The 25,883-nt window shown below is 39.9% G+C and overlaps 1 protein-coding gene across 8 annotated transcripts in view; it reads right to left on the bottom strand.

Annotated features, from left to right (window-relative positions):
• Positions 1-767: 767 nt before the first annotated feature.
• The window catches only part of LOC125467495 (prolyl 4-hydroxylase subunit alpha-1-like), a 78,065-nt gene continuing 52,949 nt past the window's right edge, over positions 768-25,883 (bottom strand). For 6 of the 8 annotated variants that reach the window (XM_059640401.1, XM_059640403.1, XM_059640402.1 and 3 more), the window contains 7 exons: positions 24,434-24,504; positions 18,990-19,089; positions 16,687-16,740; positions 11,185-11,250; positions 10,147-10,215; positions 5,409-5,505; positions 768-2,518 (listed from right to left, as the gene is read on the bottom strand). In XM_059640401.1, the coding sequence (XP_059496384.1) occupies positions 2,448-2,518; positions 5,409-5,505; positions 10,147-10,215; positions 11,185-11,250; positions 16,687-16,740; positions 18,990-19,089; positions 24,434-24,504 (528 nt within the window). In that variant the 3' untranslated portion in view covers positions 768-2,447. Of the gene's footprint in view, positions 2,519-5,408; positions 5,506-10,146; positions 10,216-11,184; positions 11,251-13,815; positions 16,624-16,686; positions 16,741-18,989; positions 19,090-23,939; positions 24,011-24,433; positions 24,505-25,883 lie in introns of those variants that run through there. The other 2 variants (XM_059640405.1, XR_009443020.1) reach the window with 2 other exon arrangements.

Raw genomic sequence — 25,883 nt, 5'->3', positions numbered from 1 at the left:
AATCAAAAATCAAGTAGCTCCTCTTCACTGGCAGAAGAGATACACAAACGGTACTGTGCTCAACTGAACTGAACTGATGGGGTTGGAGCCACCTGAGGAGTGGGGGCACGGCTGCTGGTACTTGCCTCACTGGCAACCATTTGATAGGCCCTTGCAGAGCAAAGCACTGCCTCTGTGTTAAAAACGACTCCGGAATGTTATACCAGGTCTACAGACGGAGAAGAAAAAACAACAAACAAAAAAAGATTCTGTTCTGAAAGGAGCCATTTGTTGGGACAAAATTACAACCGTCTCCTCCTGCCTTGCCTACCTGCTTCTGTAACAACTCTTGGTCCTCTCAATAAGAGAAGCAGGAGTCCTGGCAACTCTCAACCCAGCAAACACTTCTTGATGAACAAGGTTTGTGGGAAATGCAGAGTGAGGACAGTGATGTGGCTGAGCCCTTTCATGACAGCTTTTATCTCGGTGCACTGGATTTGTAATCAAGGAATAAACTTGAATGTTGTTGTTTTTCTGAATTGAAAAATGAAGAAAGATTGTCTGATTTCAAGCAGCTTGTTTCCTACTTTAAAGAGTTAACAGAGAGCTAGCTGCCTGTGTGGTGAGACCAGAAGCTTTTGCCTCACACCCTGTTGACCTGGCACAATCTGTCTTGGATCAATCGAGTCTGGATTGTGTTTCAATCCTGAGGCAGTAGCTACGTGTTGTGCTGAGTTGGAAACTTCCCACGTCTCCAAGTACAAAGTGAGACATTAAAGAAAATGGTATTTTAAGAAAACAGAGAAAAGGACTGGTTTTATTTTAAAATAAAAGATATATAAATATACATTTCTCCCATTGACAGCATAGAAAAAAAAGCCCATTTCCTTTGAAAAAGATTCACCTGGGCACCGGATTTCCATTCATGCTATTCGGTCAAAGTATTCCTTCTGCATCCCCTATACCAAACAATTCTTCTTAAATCTTTGACAGTTTGAAGTTCTAATCCATACTTTTGTTATATTTCTTTATTTAAAATGTTTATCTTTTATATCATGATTAACTGGGTAAACTCTGAGGAAGAGAAGCAACAATGCTTATGAAGTAAATATATTTTTAAAACGCAGGAATAAAAGATACATATCCACGTATCAATTCAGTCTTTCTAGTAAGTGTACAGTAATTGCATCTTTGCTGAATCATTTCAAAGGTGCTTAAACCATAGGCACAGTCATGTCAAGAAGCCAACTAATTTGCTGGGATAACAAATTGAGGTTGCCACATGATCTGTATCACATTTCAATGGCAGAGCTGATGGTCAACAGTTAGAAAGAGCAGCAAATGGTAACAATGCAAGGAGGCAGCAAATGTCAGGAGTGATGGAGATAACAAGATGTAAGGCTGGATGAACACAGCAGGCCAGGCAGCATCAGAGGAGCAGGAAGGCTGACGCTTCTGGCCTAGATGTCGTGTTCTGTGCAAAACTGTACCAAGTCTTGCTGTCTAAGCATACCACACAAAAACAGTGCATCACAGCGGGAGAGTTATACATATGTTAGAATGCAGTACAAAAACAGCCACCTTGTTTAAATAAGTAATTTCTCATTTGTCTCTTTATAAATGCAAAACTAAATATCTCGACATTATTCACTTTCTTTTGAGAATAAAAGTGCCCCGATCAATGAATCTTTGTGGTGCTCAACAGTCTTTTGAAAAGTTTCAAGATGCAGAGAATTTTCTTAAATTTAACATAAGGAATTAATACTAAAGTCAACACTATATCTTTCAGAGAACTTATGTGGCTTCAAAGACCCAATCTACATTATTATGAGGACACTGATCTAACAAATGTAGCTACAAAACCTCTAGCTCTGAAACAAAACACTTCATTAATCAGCAAACTCCCTGCAATTTCAGTGAAGCATTTCACAAGACTGGGCAAAATTCTGAGAACCAATTTCCATCAGAATTATCCCTGAAAGCCACATGATGCAACAGGTACCCAAGCAAAACATACTTCAGAGGGAATGACTCCACAATCCTTGCTTCCAAGATGGTTCTCATGCTTGTAGCTTCACGTCAGAATCTCAGTTTTGCAAAATCATCTTTATAAATCAATTTGTTGAAAAGAGCCTTTAGCAAACATTTTTCTTAATTAAGGAGAAATGCAATTTTCATAGAATATTCACGATTGTGAGGAACATTTCCAGTTTTCTAAGCAGCCCAACTCTATTTCAATAAAACCTGTCAATGGATAGGGTTATAAAACAAGAACCTTCCTCAAGTCTTCATATAGCAATGAACAGCGCGATCTTCATGTCAGGCGGATTCTGGATGGGTGGGTGGAGTCGGTAGCGGGCGGGAGAATTATGAAGGCTGTGAATGACATTAAAAATCTGAACAGGAACCATGTTGTAGTGTAGACGGTGTGGCTACAGGGGGCAATTTACAATGTAGAGTAGGGAACATCAATCCAACTCTGACAAGTTACACCTTCTTCGGAATTCCTGCCCACGCTCATGGATCCATTTATTAGACACTGGAAAATAGTCAATTGGACAAAAACTTTGGTTAAAGCATGCCATTTCCCATTAGCTAGGAAACTAGACCCACCTTCTCGGAAGAAAGTACCCTTTATCTACCGCACCATCGTACTGTGTACTAAAAATCTACAGACAAGTAGCGACATGAGAATGTAACTTAAAGGTGTCTCATGCAAATATAGGCCCAGTCTAATGATTTGTGTAATAAGACCCTAATTCATGTTTTGCTCCAAGCTGGAAGTTCAAAACCGAAAATGCAGTCCTATTAAATTCATTCAATGAGATCCTACCCGTCCTTGTTTTTTTCCCCAAAAGCTTTATCATTCACAAGATGTATGCAAGGCCTGCATTCTTAGCCCATCTCCTAGCGGCTTGCCATAGAATCATACATTATAGTCAAGGCTCTTTGGCCCATCAAATCTGTACCACCAAAAACATACGATGACCTACACTGGTCCTATTACTCTGCAATAAGCCCATTGTGTTGAACATTATGACACTTCAAGTACACATCCAAATACTTTACAAAAAGGCATGAGGTTTCCTGCCCTTTTTCCAGGCAGTTCATTCCAAGCTTCTGGGTGAAAAATCTTTTCCTCAAATCCCCTCTAAACATCCTGCCTTTCACCTTAAAATTGTGCACCCCTGTTATTGACGTGATCTATGTCATTTAGATCCACGATGCTTCCACTGCCAGATATTTCATACACAAGTGGTTAAATCATGGCAATTATAATTTCAAAATGCCTTTGATAATTTAATGCATCTTTTAGTTTCCATCCATGAATAATCTGGGCAGCATGAACAGAAAACTCATTGGGGAAATGTGAAAAACAGAAATCGAATCGCGAGAAACTGGAACATGAAGCTGGACTTGAAACTCTCACTGATTGTTGTGAAAATCCACCTGGCTCACTAACTGATGAAAGAACTCTGCCATTCTTACCCAGTCTTAACCTACAAGTGAATCTAGACCCATGGCAATGAGGTTGATTCTTTAACAGTCCTTTGAAATGGCCCCAGCACACTGTTCAGTTCTCAGGCAATGGGGATTGGGAATAAATACTGAACTCAACAGTGACACCTGTATCCAATGAAAGAATAAAAAAACCTCCTCAGTGTAAAATTCAATGAAGAGCCACTCCAAAAATATTGTTATTAGTTTTGCAGGGAGCTGGAAGAATGAAACTCAGGAGAATCAGTTACCACCACCTAATAATTTAATTATTTTCCCCCAGTTTCAAGTATATTTCAGGTGTTTGTGGGACAAACATGCTTCAGCCCTAATGGCCTCAATTGGCCATTGTGACCCAGGAAATATCGGGTTCAAAGATGCTGCCAAAGGCATAGGGTGCACTTCATTTTTCCACAGTCCTTTCATTTATTCATGGGATATAGGCATTGTCGATGAGGTAATCATTTATTGTCCATCCCAGATTGTCACTGAGAAAGTCATAGGGAGTTGCCTTCTTACATTGCTGCAATGGACGGACTGGTCATTTTCCACTGGAACATTGGAGGTGGGGACATATAAAACCATGAGGGGTGTAGACAGGGTTAATGGTAGGTATCTTTTCCACAGGAGGGGGATTTCAAGACTAGCAGGCATGTTTTTAGGTAAGAGGGGAGAGATTTAGCAGAGACATGAGGGGAAATTCTTTTTACACAGAAGATAGTTTGTGTATGGAATGAACTTCCTGAGGTGGTGGAGGAGGATGTGGGCACAGTTATGACATTTAAAAAAAACTATTAGGTAGGTATATGAATAGGAAAAGTTTGGAGGGATATGGGCCAGCAGTAGGTAGGTCGGACTAGTTTCGTTAAGGATTATGTTCGGCATGGGCTGGCCGAGGCCGAAGGGTCTATTTCCATACTGTATGACAATATGTGCTACAAATAACCCTGTGCTGCTGTTAGGGAGGCAGCTCCAAGATTATAACCCAGAGCACCAACGACCAATGTCACACCACCGATATAAAAAAAACACAGCCATTCTGTGTTTCCCTCCTGTCCAAAGTGCCTGAGGCATACTTGAAAACTGGACAGGGTGTGATAATTGAAACTAAAAGCTCTGGAGAAACTGTAGGCGCTAACCTTTAACCTGGCAATCCATGATTCAATGAGCTGTTGAGTCAACTCCATTACTTCAACTTCTCTTGACCCTGTTTCCTCCCCACTCCCCTAAACAGAGAGCATGTACAGAACTCTTCAGTTTGGAAGTCATATTGGACTTGAAATTACCTTCTGTTTCTTTTTCCACAAATGCTGCCAGACCTGCTGAGTTTCTCCAGTACTTTATTTTTACTTCAGTGAAAACTTTTGCTGCCTACATTTCGATCCACTTAACCCACAGCAAGCGGACTGCTGCAGTTCGAGAAGGCAGCTTCACCACTTTTTCAAGGGTAACTAATAATTGACAATAAATGCTGGCCAGTCAGAGATGCCCACATTCCATGAATGAATTTAAAAAAACTGCCTCCAGGCTTACAACTGTCCAGTCACCTAACTTTGATCTCTTGAGCTGCATTCACCCCATGAACTAGGAATTTCTTTCCTAAACCCACTAACTCTCTATCTCCTTCTTTGCCCCAGTGAACTGTTGTTTTACACAAATTCAATATTTTGCGTGGCTAAGATTATGTGGTCTTTGAAACAAAATAGCTAACAGTGCTATGTCATGAGTTCTAAAGGAAATGCCTGTGGTGTACACTGTGTGCTGTATTTCATAATCGTTCTTTGTTAGCTACCCGTTATTATTTGTAGGGATATGGTAAAATCTGTGAAATAATCAGAAGGGCGAGATTACCCCTGACAATTATGTTATACAATTTATGAGGCTGACACATACCCACGACTCCTCCTGATGTACAGCATTTCTGTACTTACCCCATTTGTTTCCAACTAATACTGGGCACGCTGCATGTCGGGTGCTGTAATCACCTTCTCCACTGGGAAACAGATTGTACCAAAATACTGCGGTGCCCTGAAATACATGCGTCCAATATATTTCTCAAAACTTTTAAGCAAATGAACTTATTAATACACACAGTGAGTGCAACAATGATCTAAAGTATTCCTGCAGCTTTTGCCAAATGCCCATGAAGGATAACTGAAGAATTATATAAACAATCTTGAAACCAAAACAGGATTAGCCCTACCTGGAACACACACACGTACATTTAATAGAATTACATCCAACTTTAATACCAAGTAATCAAATTAAGCAGATAGGTCTGAATTAAGATTTTTTTTGAAGGGAAAGTCAGTACTGTCAGGGTTGCAACAAAACATAAATCATTTATTAACAAACTTGCAGTCACAGTGTCACAGCTTAATAAACCATGAACATTGCCATGTCCTTTTATACAGCGAGGAATGGCTAATTTCTCCACCAAAAACAGACACCATCAACTGCACCTGGGCTCACACTTGCAATGCATTTCTGAAGGCATGTTTCATTGGTGGAGATTTGAGTGAGATGCAAACCAAACCTCTGCCTGCTGCAGTGGATCAAATAAATGTTAGAGATTTCACTGTGCCATTTAAAGAACGGGGAGTTTCCTGATATTATGCTCAATAAACTTCACCAACAAGCTTGAAATGGTCACTCATTCCACATCGTCTTTAAAGTGCTTCCATCTCTTGTTACCCCATTGACCTAGTGAATGCAGGTTGGTTCTTTCTTGATGAATTCCTTTGTAAAGTTTGAGATGGTTAAAACCGCTAAACAAATTCCAATCTTTCTTTTCTATTTATGTTTAAGTATCCAACATACTTATAAACCAGAAAAATCTAAATTGGTGGCAGGGAGTTAGCTTAGCAGTTTCTATTGATGTTGAATGTGCTAATTAAAAAGTCAGCTTAATACTGCACTGCAAGAACTATTATGTGTTTAAAGCTCCCTCGAATGTTTCTCATTCCTATGTTGCCCTGCGACAGGGCAAGATTCCTCTGATGTTGTCCATTGCTAAGTAAAAGTATATTTTCATTTATATATCATCTTTCACATCCTCAGGACATGCCAAAGCTAATAAATCACCTTCCAAACTTTGTCACAGTTACAATTTTGATAAATGCAAAAAGTAATGTGTGCAAAGCAAGACTGTTACAGCTCCCCTATGCCTACTTGTGAAAAACACAGACTAGAATGCTTTGATGAAGACTCTTATTGCTTGTCAGACATTACATGTCTACTCTAAACAGACTCCCCCTGTGCTGGCTGGCTCTTCTTCATATAGACACATATGTACATTGTTTGCATAATTAAGAAACAAAGATAACCAAATCAAACTAAAACATTACGGCACTCTAACTTAAAAAGGAAACTGGATGTTTTGTATATTCAAGTTCTCTTTTAGAGATATATATCTAAGTTTTTTAAAATCAACCGATTTGGACATGTTATGACACACCTCTGACCTTCTGGTCCAGAGGTAAGGACTGTGCCATTGCTTCACAAGAGCCCTTGTACATGACCAAGTGATTATTTTTAATCAAACTGTTCGGACAAGTTATGACATACCTCTGAAGTTGGGTGGACTCGAACACACAACTCTGGTTCAGAGGCAGGGACATACCCACTGTGCCACAAAAACCCTATCCCATAGTCAAGTACAATTCACCAGCCAATACTCAATGCCTGCTACTGCAATGCCTGTTACCTTCAGGTAATAGGTATTTATCATCCATCTGCAGAACCTGTTAGAAACCAACAAAGGTTCCACAAAAGAGTTGGGAGCTGAGTGGTCAGATTATTTGTTTTGGTGGGTACGACTGTTAACCTGGATTCTTGGAGATCTCCACTGCCCTTTCTTCTTCAAACAGGTGTTGGAATGCTGTACTTTTGCCAGACCAAATAAGTAGGCACTACTTAAATATCTCAGCTAAAAGACAATACCTCTGATGATACTGCACTCCTCTCTATTATGTGCGCAAGTTCTGAGGTGGAATTTGAGCTCTCAATCTGAACTAAAGAATGAAAGTGATACCTCAAGCCCTCCAATTCTTTGCATGGCGAGCTTGTAACATGTACGAGTATCCTGCCTTAGTTTACATGACTTAAGAAATTAGACCTGTAAAAAAATGATACCTTTCAGAATAAAGTATGCAATTCTGTGGAATTAATGGGCATAACATTATGCCACGTTGGCAGTGAAACTATTTTTATTTTCCCCTCTGGAAAATGAACTAGTCTTTAGAAAAACAGAGCTATTTGGATGTTTAAATCCCTAATTCAATAGAATGGCATCCCAGTGAGTGCCTGGCCAGGGCTGGAACTAAAAATTGACCTTAAGTTAAACTGATGGAGAGGGGAAAGAGGTGCCATTCGGACTGTTCAAGCACCTTACACTTGTATTCATTCATTAAAAAGATTCAAACAAGTAATTGACATACCAGCCCCGAGGAATAAACAATGTTAACAAGTGCTTGGAGAAAATTCTCATCAGGCAGATAGAGAAGACCAGGCAAGAGGTCCCTAACACAGAGACACAGACTCGTACAGCATGGAAAGAGACGCTTTGGTCCAACTTGTCCATGCTGACCAAGGTTCCCAAACTAAACTAGTTCTGCATTTGGCCCAAATCCCTCTAAACCTTTCCAATTCACGTACCCATCCAAATGTCTTTTGAATGTTGTAACTGCACTTGCATCTACCAGTTCCTCTGGCAATTCATTGCACATACAAGCCACCCTGAGTGTGGAGAAGCTACCCATTAGGTCCCTTTTAAATCTTTCTCCTCTCACATTAAAAATATCCTCCCCTAGTTTAGAACTCACCCACCACAGGGAAAAGACCTTTGCTATTCACTTTAACTATGTCCCTCATGATTTTACAAAGCTCTCTAAGGTTACCTCTCAACGTCCTATGGGCCAGTGAAAATAGTCCCAGCCTATCCAGCCTCTCCTTACAACTCAAATCCTCCAGTTCTGCACATCGGCTAGTGAGCAGAATGCTGCTGAAACAAGATATTAAGATCAAACGCTGTGTCAACTGTCCCTTTGTCCTTTGAAACCAGTGAATCACCTTCAGTTGTTGCAGGCTTTATACTTCTCCTATCTACTTAGCCAATGCATCATATCTAAACTGCTGCAACCTCAAAAACACTTACTAATACTTGACCACTTGGGTATTTGTGGTTCCTGAACCCGAAATCTTACAAATCCACCTATCATATTGTGTTAGCGACAGATTTTGAGAAGAAAGGTTAACTAGGTCAACCAACTTTCTGACTGACAGTTCACACCAGTGAGCTGCTCCTTTCCCCACCTACACCCCACTTTGAATGACCTGGATAATGCAAATACAGTTTACATCTGAGCTTAGACACATCATTCTGCTATTCCTTCTGATTCTGAACGGTTAAGTCAGGCTATTTTTAAATACAATTCCTTTCATCAGTGTTACAAATACACATTAGTTGTTGTTTAGGCATTTGATAAAGACTCACTCAGAGATTGAGGGCAAATTACTGTCTTGGTTGGGAAATTGGTTGAATGGCAGGTGATGGACAGGGCATTGTAGACAGTGTAGATGATAGCGTAAAATTTCAAAAGGATATTAATAGACCAAGTGATTGGCCGACGTGGAGTTCAATGTAAGCAAATGTGAGGTTATCCACTGGGGAACAGCAAAGGTCAGATCAGAGGACATTCTAGATGCTATGAAGTTTAATACAATGGATGTCCAAAGAGATTTGGGGGTTCAGGGTCATAGATCTTTTAAATGTGGTGCAGACAATAATCAAGAAAGGTAATGAAATGCTGGCTTTTATATCTAGAGGGCTGGAATATAAGGATACAAACGGTTATGCTGCAGTTATACAAAACACTGGTTAGACTCCACTTGGAGTACCGTTAACAGATCTGGGCACTACACCTTAGGAAGGATATATTAGCCTTGGAGCAAGTACAATGTAGATCTACAAGAATAATACCCAGACTTCAGGGGTTAAATTATGAGGAAAGAACGTACAAATCAGGCCTGTTTCCTCTAGAGTTTAGAAGTTTAAGGGGTGATCTGATCAATGTCTTCAAGACACTAACAGGGACAGACAGAGTTGATAAAGACAAACTATTTCCACTGGTTAGGGCTCATAGTCTGAGAAATAAAGCCAGTCTATTCAGGAGAGGGGTTAGGAACTGCTTCTACACACAAAGGGTGGTAGACATTTGGAACCCCAATCGACTAATGGGGATGTTTGCTCAGTTGTTAATTTTAAATCTGAGATAGATAATGTTTTGTTTAAGCAAAAGGCATTAAGATCTATAGGGCAAAAGGCAGGTGTATGGAGTCAGGCCACAGGTCAGTTGTGATCTCACTGAACAGCGAAAGGGCTTGAAGGGCTGAATGGCCTACTCCTGTTCCTGAACATGCTGTGGTTGCATTAGTTCTTCATGATGATCAATAGGTTCTCTCCAATTTGATAAATCCCAAATGTTAGTCTTCTCATTTGGATAACACAGTTAAACAGACAAGAATAATGAACACAGGACAGAGCAAGAGAACAGGAAAATGTGAGGGCATGAAAATGCAAGGAAAAGACAGTTCACACGAGCGGGTGTGAGCACATGTGGGAAACGAGTCCCGGATTGTAGAAGGAGAGACAAAAATCAATACCAGTACCTTTTGTGGCCATACTGCTGCTCCTACTTCAGGGAAAACTGTGGCTCCACCAGCTGCTACATCACTCATCTGGCAGATTAAAATCAAAATTGAAGACTAAGGAATAGCACCAATTATTCAATAAAAGCTGTTTAACATATTGTACAATTAACATCATGCTACAAATAAAATTTAATAAACGACCAAACTGTCATCTTTATTACTTGATACTTCTTCAAGCATCAGAATATATGATGTGACATCCATCAAATGGCGAAATAATTATAGTCTGAGGACTGAAATATATCTGCCAGCTCTGGTCACACTGTCTCAAGGTCCATAACCTCTAATCCAACCTCATTCAGTACTCTTCAGGCTCAATACCATATGAAGTATAAATACAATGCTGCCTATAATGTGGGATCTGCACCCAACATCTCACTCAAAAGTTAAAATGTAGGATGCAATGCTTTCTTGCGGGTTCTGCCTGATGGCTCTAGGTTTGAAAACCCTCCTTCAGCACTGGCTTGCAACTGTTGTTTTGAGCAAACTGTATTGGCAAACAATGAAATGACCTGGCCTCGTACTCCTGTTGCAGGGTGGTGGGGGATTCTGAGTGGACGTGAGTTATAAAAGAAGTTCAAGCTGAAGAAGTGTTGAGAATGTAAACTGAGTGCTCATTCTGCAGCAATAACTCCCTTGCATAACAGGATAATGCTTTTCAGAATGTTGCCCTATGAATATAAGTGCATTTTTGCACTTCAAGTAACTGGCAGCATTCATGTTCCTTAACACTAACAATAGGATTCAGCTGAGCTTCTGTTCTCAGCAGGACCTCTGTGGTGAAATGCAAAGCAGAACGAAAGGAGAGATAAAATGGACTGTCCTTGTAGAAGTAGCTAAAGTACCTCAAACATTTTTTTCCCCAAATATATAACAGAACACACAACAGCTGTTTTAAAGGCACTTTCATTCTCTTTACTCCAACACGTCACTAACTAAATTACTGAATTAATTGTTCAGATTCAATCAACCAAATGGCAGAACAGATTTACTTACATAAAATAGCCAGGTGGCAATCCTGTTTCCAGTCCCCAACTCTTTGAATGCATCAGGCTCGTCTTTCTATTTAGAGGAAAGAAAGTTGCTATTGATGCAATGTCAGTAATACAGGCCGTGAAACTGTACAGTGCCAGTATTCATTTTACACACAACTCATTTGCCATCTTAACAGAAGCACTAACCCATAAATGCTTAGACAATGGGTTCACCTCTCCTGTATTATAGCAGACAAAAGCAATTCCACAAACACATCAGATTATCAATTGTTTTGCAGATCTCAATTTGAATGTCATTGCGATTCTGCTAAGTGGTACATCGCAGAGAAAGCCAAACAAGCCATGCGTTAGATCTGGCATGTTTTCCAGGTAACATTCTGGATAAAATTAAAATCAGACCTTTGCTTCTGGCTCTACATCCAGACAGCATCTTAGACCCATTCTAACTCCACCTTGTACTTTCCCAATCTCTGTTCTCCTGATGATGTGCGTGCATTGTATCTTAAACTTTAATTCTCCATGAACACTTCTCTTTCAGGTCAAGGGCCTAAACACTGCACTCTTCTATACAGGCTGAAGGAGCCCTGTTTCAAATTCAAGAGTGGAAAATAGTCAAAATGGTACACTAAAGTAATCATCTTGGAGACATGACAGGGAATCATCCGCTGGCTAGAATCCATAAGATAGCCAGCAGCAGTCTCAAGTCCACAATACAAACAGACCATAGAATGAAGGGCCATAAGGAGCATGCTACCTCTTACTGTCAGAGCTCGAAAGTATAAAGGACTTGCATGCAAATAAACCTCCTTCTATGAAACATAACATACTGTTATGGGCCAGGTCATCCCCTCAAATATATCAAGGAGATAGCTTGAACCCTAACTTTTATTTTACTTAAAGGCAAGCGTAAGGTACTGTGTTCCAGGTGTAATTTGACTGGTTACACTATCTGCTAGTTTTTGCATTTTGGCCTGAGTTTTCCTCACTCTCAAATTACCTCCTACTGGTAATTCATGTACTACCCACTGGTAATACAAGTTGATGAACTTCTTATTTTTCATGCACCTGAACATGTAATGGTCTCCATTTCCTCTCAGTATGTTATTTTTAAGATAGTAAAACATTCTGGAATACACTCAGATTCTTCTTCTGCGTATGATTTTTGATACAACAGCTTTAGTTTTTCATCTTTCCATTATAATTTAGTTAATTTCTCTGAGCTAAAAATATCCACTTTGTCCTCTACCTGCTCTTGTATTTTATCCCAACCATTTAATCAAACATAGTTTCTCATTATTGAGCTTCAACTTCCGTAACTTTATTTCTTTGATTTCTCCTCCTGCCTCAACCTGTGGCTTTGTTACCACATCAGAAAAATCCCAGGATATACTTCCTATAACATCGCAGTTATCTGATTTTCCACTGGCTTCTCAACCACAGTAGACATCATTCCCACCAGTGATCCAGCGATATCATTACAAGGATAAACTGTATTCCTGAAACTGAGAACTTCTCTTTACTCCAGCTATCACATCATCAATTTTCGCCGGACTCTCTAACTTCACATTAAGTAATGCAGCACCATCAATTCCACGTATTACTATCTTTTCCGGCAAAACTCCTTCTGAATTACATATCTCCTCTCACCATCAAATACTGACTTACTCCCATGTCTCTGAAAATTTTAATTTCTTTACCTACTCCTCCTGGCACACATGAACAAATCTTACCCTTGCGAGTAAATTCTTTAAAGAGATCTGGCACTTTCTTCTGCAGCTGTTTAGATTTCCTTTACCGCTTCAACAAAACTCACTGGCTTTATCCTGTTTGCCAACATCCATCTTCCCAGTGCTTTTTCTAAACCAACAACACTGCGACTCCTTGTGGCCTACTTTATTGCAATGAAAATACCTGACCTTGTTTACTTCTCTTTCCCCTTCATGGGTTTCCTTTTTAGCGTGAGATAAACTATTTTTACTATCTTCAATGACATCTCCTTTTTCCCTTACCACCTGAGGATTTCTCTTTTCCCCAATTTCTATCCTTCACAGATTGAAATTGATTTCAGAAGCCAAACTTTGATTTCTGAACTAATTCATAACCATCTGCCATTTCCCTCTGCTAACCTTGCAGTTTAAATATCTGCTTTTCACATGAGTTCTCACTACCATAGGAAGTGAACTTGTGAACTTCTCCAAAACGAGCTTCTCTAAGAATGTAATATGTCTGATCTATTTTCAAAACCCTTATCCACCTGTCAAAATTTCTTTGCTTGATCCTTTCAACTTCAATGTATGTTTAACCAGGTTCCCTCCTTAGATTCCTGAAACTTCACTGGTAGGCTTCTGGCACTAGTTTATAGGTACTTAAGATGGCTTTTTTCACCTCATCATACTTCCCAGATAGCGATACAAATACCTCACTAACTCTACACCTAACAATTTGATTTGAATCAATAATACCCATATGGTCAGTGGCCATTTTAATTGTTTAGCCCCATCTCAAATGAAATAGGCTTCGACGTTGTTCTCATCAAACTTTGGTAACGATTGGGCATATTTAAACAGATCCTCACCAGTCCTTTGGCTACAATGGGTTTGCTCTTCATCACTGTCCCTATCACTACTCCTACCTTCGACTTTCACCATTTTAAGCTGACATTCCGCTTTGTCAACTTCTGAAATTCAAAATCTCGCTCTTTCTCCTTCTTGTCTGCTAGGGTCTTCCCTTCTTTTTCTTCTGCTTTTAATCGTAATTCAAATTCTTTCATTTCCTTTTCATATTCCGGCTATTCGGCACCTCTGTCTCAACCTCTCTTCATATGAAAAAAAAACAGGATAAAATATACCTCAAAGCCACAATATTGTTACAATTTGCACTTTGACTACAAAACACAAATCCACTTAATTTCCTGTCTACAAATGACTATTTCATATTCTTTCAATTTTAAACAAGTAAAACCAATTGCTTTATAAAATTCTTGCTGAATTCTTTCTTCAAATTACTTATATAATTTATAAAATATAAACTATCAACCTAAACATATTTTTGCATTACAAATTACACATAAGAGTGGCTAAACTTTAATTTTTTTTAAAAATGTGTGTCCCGCTTCAGGATCTGTACAAAGCAACAGGAGAACAGCTTCCCTAGTCCAATACAAATATTCTCCTCCATTGTAATGTATTCACAACTGTCCACAGAATGAGGTTCTATCAAAACAATATTTTCTTTCTCTAGGCCAGTATTCATTACTCTACTATAATTGCTCTCAGAAAGGTGGAGATTTCTTGAACTGTTGCAGCCCATTTGGTGTAGACAGACCCATAATTCCATCAGAGAGGTAGTTGCGAAACTTTGACCACGAAGAAAGAGTGATACAGTCAAAAGTCAGGTTACTCAATGTAGATTTCCCAGCCTCTGACAAGCTCTTGAAGCCAGTATTGATGTGGCTAGTTCAGTTCAGTCTCTGGTTAATGGTAACCCTCTGGATGCTGATGATGGATTACTCAATGATGGGAACATCATTGAATATCAAGAGACATTGGTCAAGATTCTTTTTCATGGGAGATTGTCATTGCTGGCATATATGTGGTTTGAATGTTACTTGTGACCTTTCAGCCCAGGTCTTGCTGTATTTGAACATGGTATGTAGTATCTGAAGAGTTACAAATGATGCTGAACAAGGTCCAACCATTAGCAGACATCCCATTTCTGGTCTTGAAATGGAGGGAACGTCGTTGATGAAACAACTGAAGATGGCTGGGTCTGGGACATTATCTTGAGGAAACCCTGAAGAAATGACCTAGAGCCAAGATGTGTAATCTCTATCAACCACAACCATCTTCCTTTCTGCCAGGGATGACTCCGAACAGAAAAAGAGATTTCAATTCACACTGTCTTCAGTTTTAACAGGGCTCCTTAATGCCACACTCAGTTTAATACAGCCTTGATATTCGTTACTCTCACCTCCTCTCTGGGGTTCAGCTCTCTTGTCCATGTTTGAAGCAAGGTTATAAAGAGCTCAAGTATGAGTGGCCCTGGAGGAAAGCAAACTGAGCAAGAGATAATAGGCAATTGCTGAGCATGTGCTGCTTGACAGCACTGTTGACTAGCCCCTCCATCACTGATGGGGTGGTAACTTGTTGGGTTGGATTTGTCCTGCTTTTTTGCACACACAGCATACCTGGGCAATTTTCCACATTGCTGGGTATGGGCCAGTGTAGTAGCCGTACCGGAATAGCCTGATGCAGATAATTCTGGAACACAAGTCTTCAGTACTATTTCTGGAGTACTGTCAGGGCCCAAAGTCTCTTGTGGTATCCAGCTGGTCTTGACAATCATGTGGAATGAACTGAATTGGCTGAAGATTGGCATCTGTAACGTTAGAGATCCCCAGAGGATACGTGGAAGTAATGAATTCAAAAATATTCATAATCACAGGAAAACAATTAGAAATGGCTGTGGTCAAGATCCTATAACTTGAAACCATTGATTTTTTTCCCCATTCATTCATGGGATGAGGGCATCGCTGGACAGGCCAGCATTAATTGTTCATCCCTAATTGCCCAGAGGGCTGTTAAGAGTCATCCACATTGTTGTGGATCTAGAGTCAAATGTAGGCCAGACCGGGGAAATATGGCAGTTTCCTTCCCTAAAGTACATCAGTGAACTAGGTAGCTTTTTCCGACAACCGGTAATGGATTTATGGCCATCATTAGACACTTCAATCCAGATATTTATTGAATTCAAATTCCACCTGATGCTGTGGTGGGATTCAAACTCAGGCTCCCAAAACAATACCTGGGTCTCTGGATTAGCAGTGTAATGTAATACCGCTAGGCTATTGCCTCCTCATCCTCGGGTCTTAAAAGAAGTAGGTACAGAGACAGCAGATACATTGAAGGTGACCTATCAAAATTTTCTAGACTCTGGAAAGGTCTCAGTGGATTGAAGAATTGCTATCGTAAAACCTCTATTTCAGGAATGAGGAGCTGAGAATGCACTAGCCAGAAATCTGATGTGCAGGTCTGATTGACAATACATATTAAAATACACACATAAATCAAGAATTACATCAACTTCAAGGAAACTGCATGGAAACTTCTGTATGGCCAGTAATCTACTCTCTTCTCTTTAAGTTGCCAGCTGTCCAAAAATCTTGATGGTAAGTCTTGATTTACATTGGTTCCTGAATTTTGTGACATGTAGCATGTAACATGTAAAAAGAGTCAATTATGCTGCAATTATCCATTGATTAACCAACATATTTTCCCAAATGAGATGCTGCCCTTATCATGCAATGCTAGGGCTAGTTTACCCATGCAAGCTCATTATAAAAAGCGGGTGGTTTTGGGACGGTTGCAACTTCTAAGATGTTACTTGCCCGTGCAAAGTCATGGTGGGGCTCATACTGCCCTCCCACGCCATAATTAGCCACCTGGAAAAAGAAACAAATGGTGGGGAGAAAACAGGCTGAAAAATAAAACAGTGACACACTTACCCGTCCAAAGTCAAAGTGAGGCTCATACTGGCCCCCAACCCCATAATTGGCCACCTACAGCGGAATGAGAAGTCAGACAGAACCAGTCACATTTCACAGGCACCAAGTGTTATTGAGAAGGTTACAGTACAGTGAAAAAGAAGTAGATTCTCCAGCAACCTATGGTTCTAAGTCACTATTATCCTAAGGAAATGAATTATTATTAATCTGCAAAGATAGGGAACCCACCCCAACTGATTACTTGACCATTTTGCTTTGGGCATCTGAGTCCAGGTCGTTTATATGAAAGCAATTTTGGTCCCAGCACAAAGCCCTAAATCCATGTGAAGTTCTTCTTCATCTCCAGCTTACCTCAATAAAACATCTACAATGAGTATGTGGTCTTCCTACTCTTTATCCAGTTCCCTTTCATTCCCAAGTTTTCCCCAAATACTCTCATCGCTAGGAGTGATCCATTAAGGGTTGAATTGGATACCCCGATCAGTCAATGTAAATATAATGTTATGGCTAGCGAAAATCATTTTACATCTGTCTAAAAGATAAATGATTTTCTATCAGGATTATATGGAGTGTAAGGTCCATCTAAGGAGAGCCTTGCTTGAAATGAAAAGTTCAACCAAGCATTTCTTTGAAAGCCCTCTACTTTTATTGACTTCACTTGAAGGATAAAGGCTGGCCTGAACACCACGGAAATTTCATTCCTCTTCTGCTGGCTCAAGAACACTTTCTTCACAAACTGATTTAGCTAACAGAATGAAATTCACAGTTTATACAAAATCAAATATTGTGTAATGTTATGGCAGCAACATGCAGTGGAATAAGATTTGGTCTGAATAAATTCATTCCTCTCTATTCCTCTCTGAAACATATTGTTTGGCATTTCTTTCAAATCAAAATGTAGTTAACCAGTTATAAAATCGATCAATTTTCCCAATTGACATTGAAGATCATGCATCTCCTTGAATGGCTGTGTCCTTTAAAAAAACTGCAGAAGTTTTCTGTTAACTTCTGGAGCTTTAACCTGCAACACAAAGTTTTTTTATCTAAATTCAGCCAACAGTGCAGCTTCAGTGGTTAGCAAAGTAATGAATAAAATGGAGAGGCAAACTCATCTATGGACAGTGCAAGAACTGTCGGCGTAAAGGTGTAGAGTAATAGAGGGGCACATAAGGTCATAAGACACAGGTGCAGAAGTAGGCTAAAAACATAAGTTGCTGGAAACGCTCAGTAGGTTCAGCAATATCTGTGAAGAAAAATCCGAGTTAACATTTCAGGTCCGGAGATTCTTTCTCAGAAGTAGGCCATTTCGCCCAGAGTTTGTTCCACCTTACGCTGAGAACATAGTTGGTCTGATAATCCTCGATTCCACTTTCTTAACTTTTCCTCATAAAACCTGGTTGCCTTACTGATTAAAAATCTATCAAAACTACAAGGGAAACAAATACTTCTTTATACAGAAAACACAACTATACTGCACTGCACGTTTGGATTGCAGCACATAGCTTGCAAGGACATATCAGAATCCAAACTCACCACCCAGCATCCTGGCTACAGCAGTTCAAGGAAAGGATGGTACCTGGAATTGTAAATTCTACCCTTCATCTTGACTTTTAAAAATTAAAAGTGCTGTGAAAATGTTACCTAAAACTGCTGTGAGAAAGGTAAAAACAGTGAAATCTGTAACATTGCCAAGCTGTTGGCTACTGAAGTGAATAAGATAGGAGTGCTGGAAATAATCTGTGGGAGCGGGCGGGGGTGGGAGGAGGAGGAGGAGAGAGAGAGCAATAGAGAGAGAGTGAGAGAGACAGCGAGAGAGAGAGTGAGAGAGACAGCGAGAGCGAGAGAGAGAGAGAGAGAGCGAGAGAGAGCGAGAGATGAAAACAGAGTTAATGTTTCCAATTAATGACATTTTATTGTTGCAGGTCTGATGAAGGTGCACTTGCCTGAAACACTGATTCTCAAATGTCAGGTGTGGCAGTCTCTGTGCAGAACTTGAGCCATTTCCCTCGATTTCAATTTTCCAGCCTCTGTAGTATTTTTCCCTACCTTAGCTACCAAAGTTTGATAACCTCCGATCCTTGCTTTAATTTCCCTGATCGTTTTAATGGATTGTATTCAAAGGCTCTGCCACATTTTTCAAGCCAGATACTGCTCTATTATAGATAACTTTAATTTATAACATCATGTTTATTTTCTTTAAAACCACGCAGCAGTAACGGTCATCATGAATGGGATAAATAACTATCTCTCAACTCATTAGAATAAAATTCAATTTAACCTAAAACCTTTTTGCACACACCTACCTGCAGCTCCTCTGCTGTGGAAACATCAAGCCCCGTCAGGTCTTGTATCCTCTGGTTAATCCGACTAATCACGGGGTCTTCGTATCCTGACAACCATGCACTGAACAGAGGAAGGAATATGGTTTGTTAAAGATAGTGCATTACGAAGCTTCAGCAGGTAGCCCTTTCCACAACTATGACAACAGGCTTTTCACTGGCATTTTAATACCCTATTCAAGGCAACAGCTTGAAGCCATGCATGTTGGTACTTCTCAGGCTCATATACAACTGTTGTAAAAGTGAGTGACAGAATAAAATGTATCAAACAGGAATACCTATATGAATATAGTAGCAAAAATAGGTTCAATAAGTAAAAGTTGTTCTTGTATCATTTTTCTTTGTTCCTCCACCTAGAGGGAGCGGTCTGTCTACAGAAAGGACACTTAGATAAGTGAAACTGCCAAACCCTCCTCACCCAGACAGACAAATTATTCCACATGGGGTCGTCAAGGACACAGACTCTCGAGCAATAAAAATCAGGTGACGTCAGTTTTAAATACATGTCTCTAAGAGTAACAACAAATTTTCATTCTCAGCTTGCCTGCAACCACATACAAGATTCGGGGAATAATCTGGTTAACGCTGCCAAATTAGCCAGGGTCAAAATAGAGATTCAAGCTGTTACAATAACTAGCCCTCAAGAACATCACAGTGCACACTGAAGGAATCCTACAAAATATCACAATTTCTTGTCAAAGATGATTGAATTGCTCTTTACAGTAAAGCTGTTGCATCTTTGTTCTTGGCCAATTTTCCAGAACACATTGAATTTCAAGCAATTAATTTTCTGGCAACCTTATCAAGACAAATGTTCAATCACAGCTCTGAAAGTGAAAATTTCATGTGAACTACTTAACCAATAACAACAATTCCAATGTCATTAAATTACTCTCTACCTCTGAACAATAAGCTGCCTTTAATTAGCTCAATTATAAAATTATAGCTAGGTGTTAACCTCAGTTTATAGGTAACATTCCTCCTTCGAGTCATACATTTGTGGATTTGACAGAGATTTGAGTAATAACTGGGAGCAGCAATGAGTAAGTGAGAGATATTGACGGTGCTATCTTTTGAATGAATGTCTAATCAATGCCCTCTCTACAGAAGATCTTAAAGAACAAGGAAATTTTCACATTGTCTTATTTATTCATTTGACAATATTTACTCATCGACCAAACCAACATCACAAAAAATGTTGATTATTTGTTCCTTCATATCATTGCTGTTTGACAGAGCCTGTCGTAGGCAAATTGGCTACTGCGATTCTCATATTATAATTGAGTCTACACTTTAAAGGATATACTGTTTCATTGGGACATCTCAAGGATGAGGAAGACAAGTTTGCTCCTTCAGGTACCAATTGAAACTTATGCTTCAATGAATAAAATGTACAACATTTATCAGTACAAGTCTTGACAGAAGCCAAGGCAAAAGAGGTCCCACTAGAGACCCCAAAAGCAGTGAAACCTCCCCTGATTAAGCTGGAGTGCAGAAGGGGCTGACATGAGGTTCTCAGTTGGCACGCTGGATGTCAATTAGATTCATTCTCTTTGCTCTTCAAGATTAAACAGGGCTTTCCATGGCTTTCTCATTCCCCCAGTAAGCTGCCCAGCAAAATCCATTGGGTTTGCTCATAACCAGCTGGGAGAGAGGGTGAGGCCAGTGTAGTCATCCCTTCCTCCCACCTCAAGCCGCACCTCCATTTCCTACCTACCACCTTATCCCACCTCCTTGAACTGTCCATCTTCCCTGGACTGACCTATCCCCTCCCTACCTCCCCACCTATACTCTCCTCTCTACCTATCTTGTTTTCTCTCCATCTTCAGTCCGCCTCCCCCTCTCTCCCTATTTATTCCAGTTCCCTCTCCCCATCCCCCTCTCTGATGAAGGGTCTAGGCCCAAAACATCAGCTTTTGTGCTCCTGAGATGCTGCTTGGCCTGCTGTGTTCATCCAGCTCCACACTTTGTTACCTCGATAAAGTTACTTTGTTTTTCTGGTTATAAATGTTATTTTTAGACTGGACTCTTCCTGAGCAGACTCCGCACCCTGTAATTACAGCTGATGTTATTCCCTCTGGCTTGTAATAAAAATGAATTCATGGAGCTTTTCCACATTTTTCAGCTATAAGCTGTGGTTTCACATGTCTGACCCATATTTCATTGCATTGTTTGTGTAGAAACTTGATGCAAGCTTTAAAAGAGAAAGGAAACTGATCATTTAACTCTGATACATCACAGGTTTCACTGAACTACTGCCAAGGCAGATCCAGTTCATGATTAACTGCAACAGGAGGTAGCTAATTTCAGCTGGTGTAGTCATGGTCTTGTTAGATTTCCTCAGTCCTCTTGCCTAGGCAGAATTTGGCGAGGGATGAAGCAGCAAAGAATGGCATGCTTTCTATTTCTTCCTCACCTTGAGTACATTTGTGGTAAACTTTCCACCTAAAACAGTAGTTTTCAAACTAGCTTGTGTTTGTGGCGACTGCCTGCAAAGACTGGCACACTGTGAGGGATCCATTGTACTCACCCTGAAAGAGTGCCAGTCAACCAATAGGAAACCATACCATCATAACAGAATATATTACTGAACGGAAACACAGTAAGAGCAGGGGGTGCTGTGTTCGTGGAACATGGCCTACTCAATCACAGACAGACAAAAATCTGTTCTGAAGAGGAGTTATATGACTTGAAATGTTAACTCTGTTTCTCTTTCCACAGATGCTGCCAGATGTACTCAGTTTCTCCATTATTTTCTGTTTTTGTATTAGAAAGAAATCTGATCACTTTTCAAATATTTTAGAATCTCTTCAGGGAGGTCACAGTTATGCTTCTCTGTTCTGGATCTCAAAAAATCATCACGTGTTTTTGAAGAATTTTACAAGTCTCTTCTTTATCTTATCTTTTCATGAGAAATGAGAATCCCAGCCTACTCAACCTCTCCCAATTAGTTTGGGATTTCTCTCAATATTGGGAAAATGCATGTAAATCTTTCCTGCACTAACTTCAGTTCTTTAACGTGCTTTTGTAGGTGGAGACTCGCAAGTCACACAACACTCCGAATGTGATCTAAACAAGTTTCATTACATTTAAATATTACTTTCCTTTTGTAATTCATTCCTGGGATAAGAAGGGTCTCATATGAGGAACAATAAAGCAGCATGGGCACTCATCCTCTGGCATTTAAAAGTATGAGCCTTCATGTAAATACACAGAACTATCTGAGGGAATAGCAGTGCGGATGCTTACTCTCCTGGGCAGGCTGAGGAGAACAACTTGTCATTGACCCAAATCTTTGCCCTAAGCTTCTTCAGATCCAAAGAAGATAAACTTCTTCAAAGTATTGAGTGTCTTTGGAATTCTCTAGTGTGCCTATGTCACTGAGTTTAATCAGGACATACCAAGAAAGATTTTTAGACACTAAGGGAATCAAGAAGTTATAGAAATGGATGCGACTCAATACAAAAGCTGAGCCATGATCTTACTGAATGGGAGTGCAGACTCAAAGAACTGTATGGTCTACTCCTGCTACTGTTTCTTATGCTCTTTGCCCTCTAGGGAAAAAAATCCCAGGCACCTTAAACAAGAGAAATTTCATTTAAATGTATATTGAGCTGATCTTAGCAGGAATGATTAGAAACAAAGAAGCTCAGTTTGGACTGAATGCCACTAAGGCTCCAATCTAAAGTTTTCGAAACGCTCCAATCTCTTAAAACACCACACTAATAACTAGTAAGTTGGACTACATTTACTCTTGTAGCATTCACACTGTCCCCATCAAATAAATATTTTACTGTCAACAGGTATAACAGTCTCCAGTGAACAAAACAAAAAATCACATGAGCAATTATAGAAGCTGAGGTGTAAAATAAAATGTTCAAAATTAACATCCTACAAATATTGTGATACAATGCTGAAGAGCCAAGGATGTTGTGATGAATATTATAGGGCACAACTAAACCTAATGATTAAAAAAGTACAAATTATAGCTGGAGAAACAGGGTTACAGCAATGTTCTGATAAACGTATTTGCATGCTGGTTGTTAGAAATCCATAAACATGTCTGAAGATACATTTGCAGATTGCTACAATATTGCAAAGGATCAGATATTAAAAGGAGAGAGCAAATACTAAGATACAGCAAAAAGCAACAAGAGGTCAGAAATGCATGATTTATATCAATATTGCTAACACATCTGACTACACAAATGCATTATATATAGAACAACAGTGAAAAATAAAGAATAAATCAGAACCCAATTTTAACACATGGATGAGCAGTCGTTTCTGTTTTCCAATTGCTGGAAAAAAAGACACATTTTGTCAAAGATTTTTGACTTGCACCAATCAGGACATTTCTCAAGAATACAAATTCAAGGGGCAAAAACTAACAATCATAATGCATGAGAGAGGGTGCTAATTGGTTAGCAAGTGACTCAGACTGGTCCAGGAACTGCCGCAGTGCTTGCACCCACTAATGCTGATAATAACCAGGTTTTGCTTAAATCTTCTCTCAGACAAGTTCACTCTGATTTGTCAGAGTTTGCCGTGAGAAATGAACGAGTGGAATCGCTGTTACTTTTATTGTTGAACTGAAACAGCTGCTCGCATGTACACATCCTTCCTATCCACAAAATTCAGGATCCTATTAATACATGTAGCTTCCATTCCACTTTATTGAAACAGCAGTAAACAAACATCTAGTTTCTTGCACATTGACCGTCATCCCTAATGGTCTTATACGGTTTCAGAATGGAAATGGATACAGTTACCAAAAATCTCATCAGGACTTTGAGTAGCTGGACAAAAAATCCCCACCATAAACCAGAGAGGTGCCAGAGGTGTTCACACTGTCAATGTGTGTGATGGGAGGCCTATCCCAGGTCTAAAGAGTACCTCATAACTTCCCCTTACCTTTTCGAAACTCTGTAAGTTGCAACAGTCAACTGGCCAGTCACAGGGTCATGCACTGTGGCACGCTTCAGCTACAGGGAGAGAAAGGACAAATTTAAACCTGGAACAGCCAGATCACCACTCCTTAGTGGAATTCTGGAGGCTTCCGATTGGTCAGGATATAGGCAGAATGAAGCAGTAAGGGTAGATTTGGGGACAAGTTCCAATTTAATGTCCTTTCATTTTTAAAACTTGGCTTCCTTTGAGCACATGGTGAAGATGGATGAGGGTGGAAAATGGATGGTTGCATCTGTTTAAGCTGCTTGCATAGATTAGAACCATCAGTTCTAACTGCATGTTTTGCATTTCATCGACGTGTTGACAAGTCAGCCTGGCTCTTGGTGGTCACTCTTTCCCCAGCTTCACGTCGGTGGATGCCAGTTTCCAAACATGCACAGTTTGAACAAGATGCAGCAGCTTCACTGTGAAGAGGAGCCAGCACAGCTCTTGCTTACCTTTTGCTTATTCTGTAATGAGCTGTCTCCAACACTCCAGTTATTGGGTTAGAAATGGTGGCTCGTCTCAGCTGTGAAGCCAACCAATCAGAAAAAACAAAGATTATTACCATGTGACTGGACGCAGAGTGGGACTAATCAGAATTCTTCCAGTGATAAAGAATGCCTATTACACTGGAAGGATCATCCTTAGGTCATTTCTTCACAATCTCGGAGTACAACGGGATCTTGATCAGATGGGCTATGGGCCACAGAGTGGCAAATGGAGTCTAATTTGGATGAAGGTGAGAACACAACAAATAATATTAATTGTAGGGGAGTGCTGCTGCACAGAGAGATCTTGGGAGGCAAGATTATAGCTCCTTGGAAGTGAGTCACAGGTAGACAGAACAGAGGTGGGGGAGTTTGGTATGCTTGCCTTTATTGATCAGGGCATTCAGTACAGGGGTTGGGGAGGTCATGTTGTGGCTGTTCAGGACATTGGTTTGGCCACTTTTGGAATACTACATTCAATTCTGGTCTCCTTGCTACGGGAACAATGCGATTAAACTTGAAATGTTCCAGGAAAGATTTACAAGAATGTTGCCAGGATTGAAGTGTTTGAGCTACAGGGAGAGTTTGAATAGGCTGGGGTTATTTTCCCTAAAGCATCTGGAGGTTGAGGGGTGACCGTGTACAGGTTTATAAAATCATGAGGGGTATAGGTAGGCTGAATAGACAGTCATTTTTTTCAGGGTAGGGGAGTTCAAAACTAGAGAGCATAAATTTAAGGTGAGGGGGAAAGATTTAAAAGGGACTTAAGGGGCAACTTATTCATTCAGAGGGTAGTGCATGGACGGAATTAGCTGCCAGAGGAAGTGGTGGAGGTGGGTAAAATTACAATATTTAAAAGGCATCTGAATGGGTACATGAATAGGGAGTGGTTAGAGGGCTTTGTGCCAAATGCTGGTGAATAGGACTTGATAAATTTAGGATAAGCTGGTTGGCATGCACGAGTTGAACCGAAAGGTCTGTTTCCACGCTGTGCAGCTCTATGGCTCTGGGTTATGTATACACAATGAGTGGCAGCAGTAACAATCATACCTTTGTAAAACTGAAGTTCTTGGAAAGCCCATTTGGAGCCTACCTCACTAACAACTACAATGCTTGTGCTCCTCAGAAAATGTGAGCAGGGATTGGCTATGATTTAGTCAATTCAAATAAGCATGGGCCAATTGATTTTTTTTTAATGGGCTCATGGAGTTTTTGTCCATACTTAATTGCCCTTGAAAAGGTGGTGATGACTTGGCTTCTCGAATTGCGATAGTTCACATGATGTAATTTATTATGGTAATTAATTACAAGAGTAAGAATGATTTTATTGTTGGTCAATACATTAATACTAATATAGATCAAATATATTTTGTGAACATATTTCAATATCTTTTGATAATTAAAACAAGTTCAAGAA

This window comes from Stegostoma tigrinum, chromosome 37 (genome assembly GCF_030684315.1).
Source record: "Stegostoma tigrinum isolate sSteTig4 chromosome 37, sSteTig4.hap1, whole genome shotgun sequence".
Classification (NCBI taxonomy): Eukaryota; Metazoa; Chordata; class Chondrichthyes; order Orectolobiformes; family Stegostomatidae; genus Stegostoma; species Stegostoma tigrinum.
Note: the sequence above shows the minus strand (reverse complement) of the source record. Positions and strands in the feature narration are given on the sequence as shown.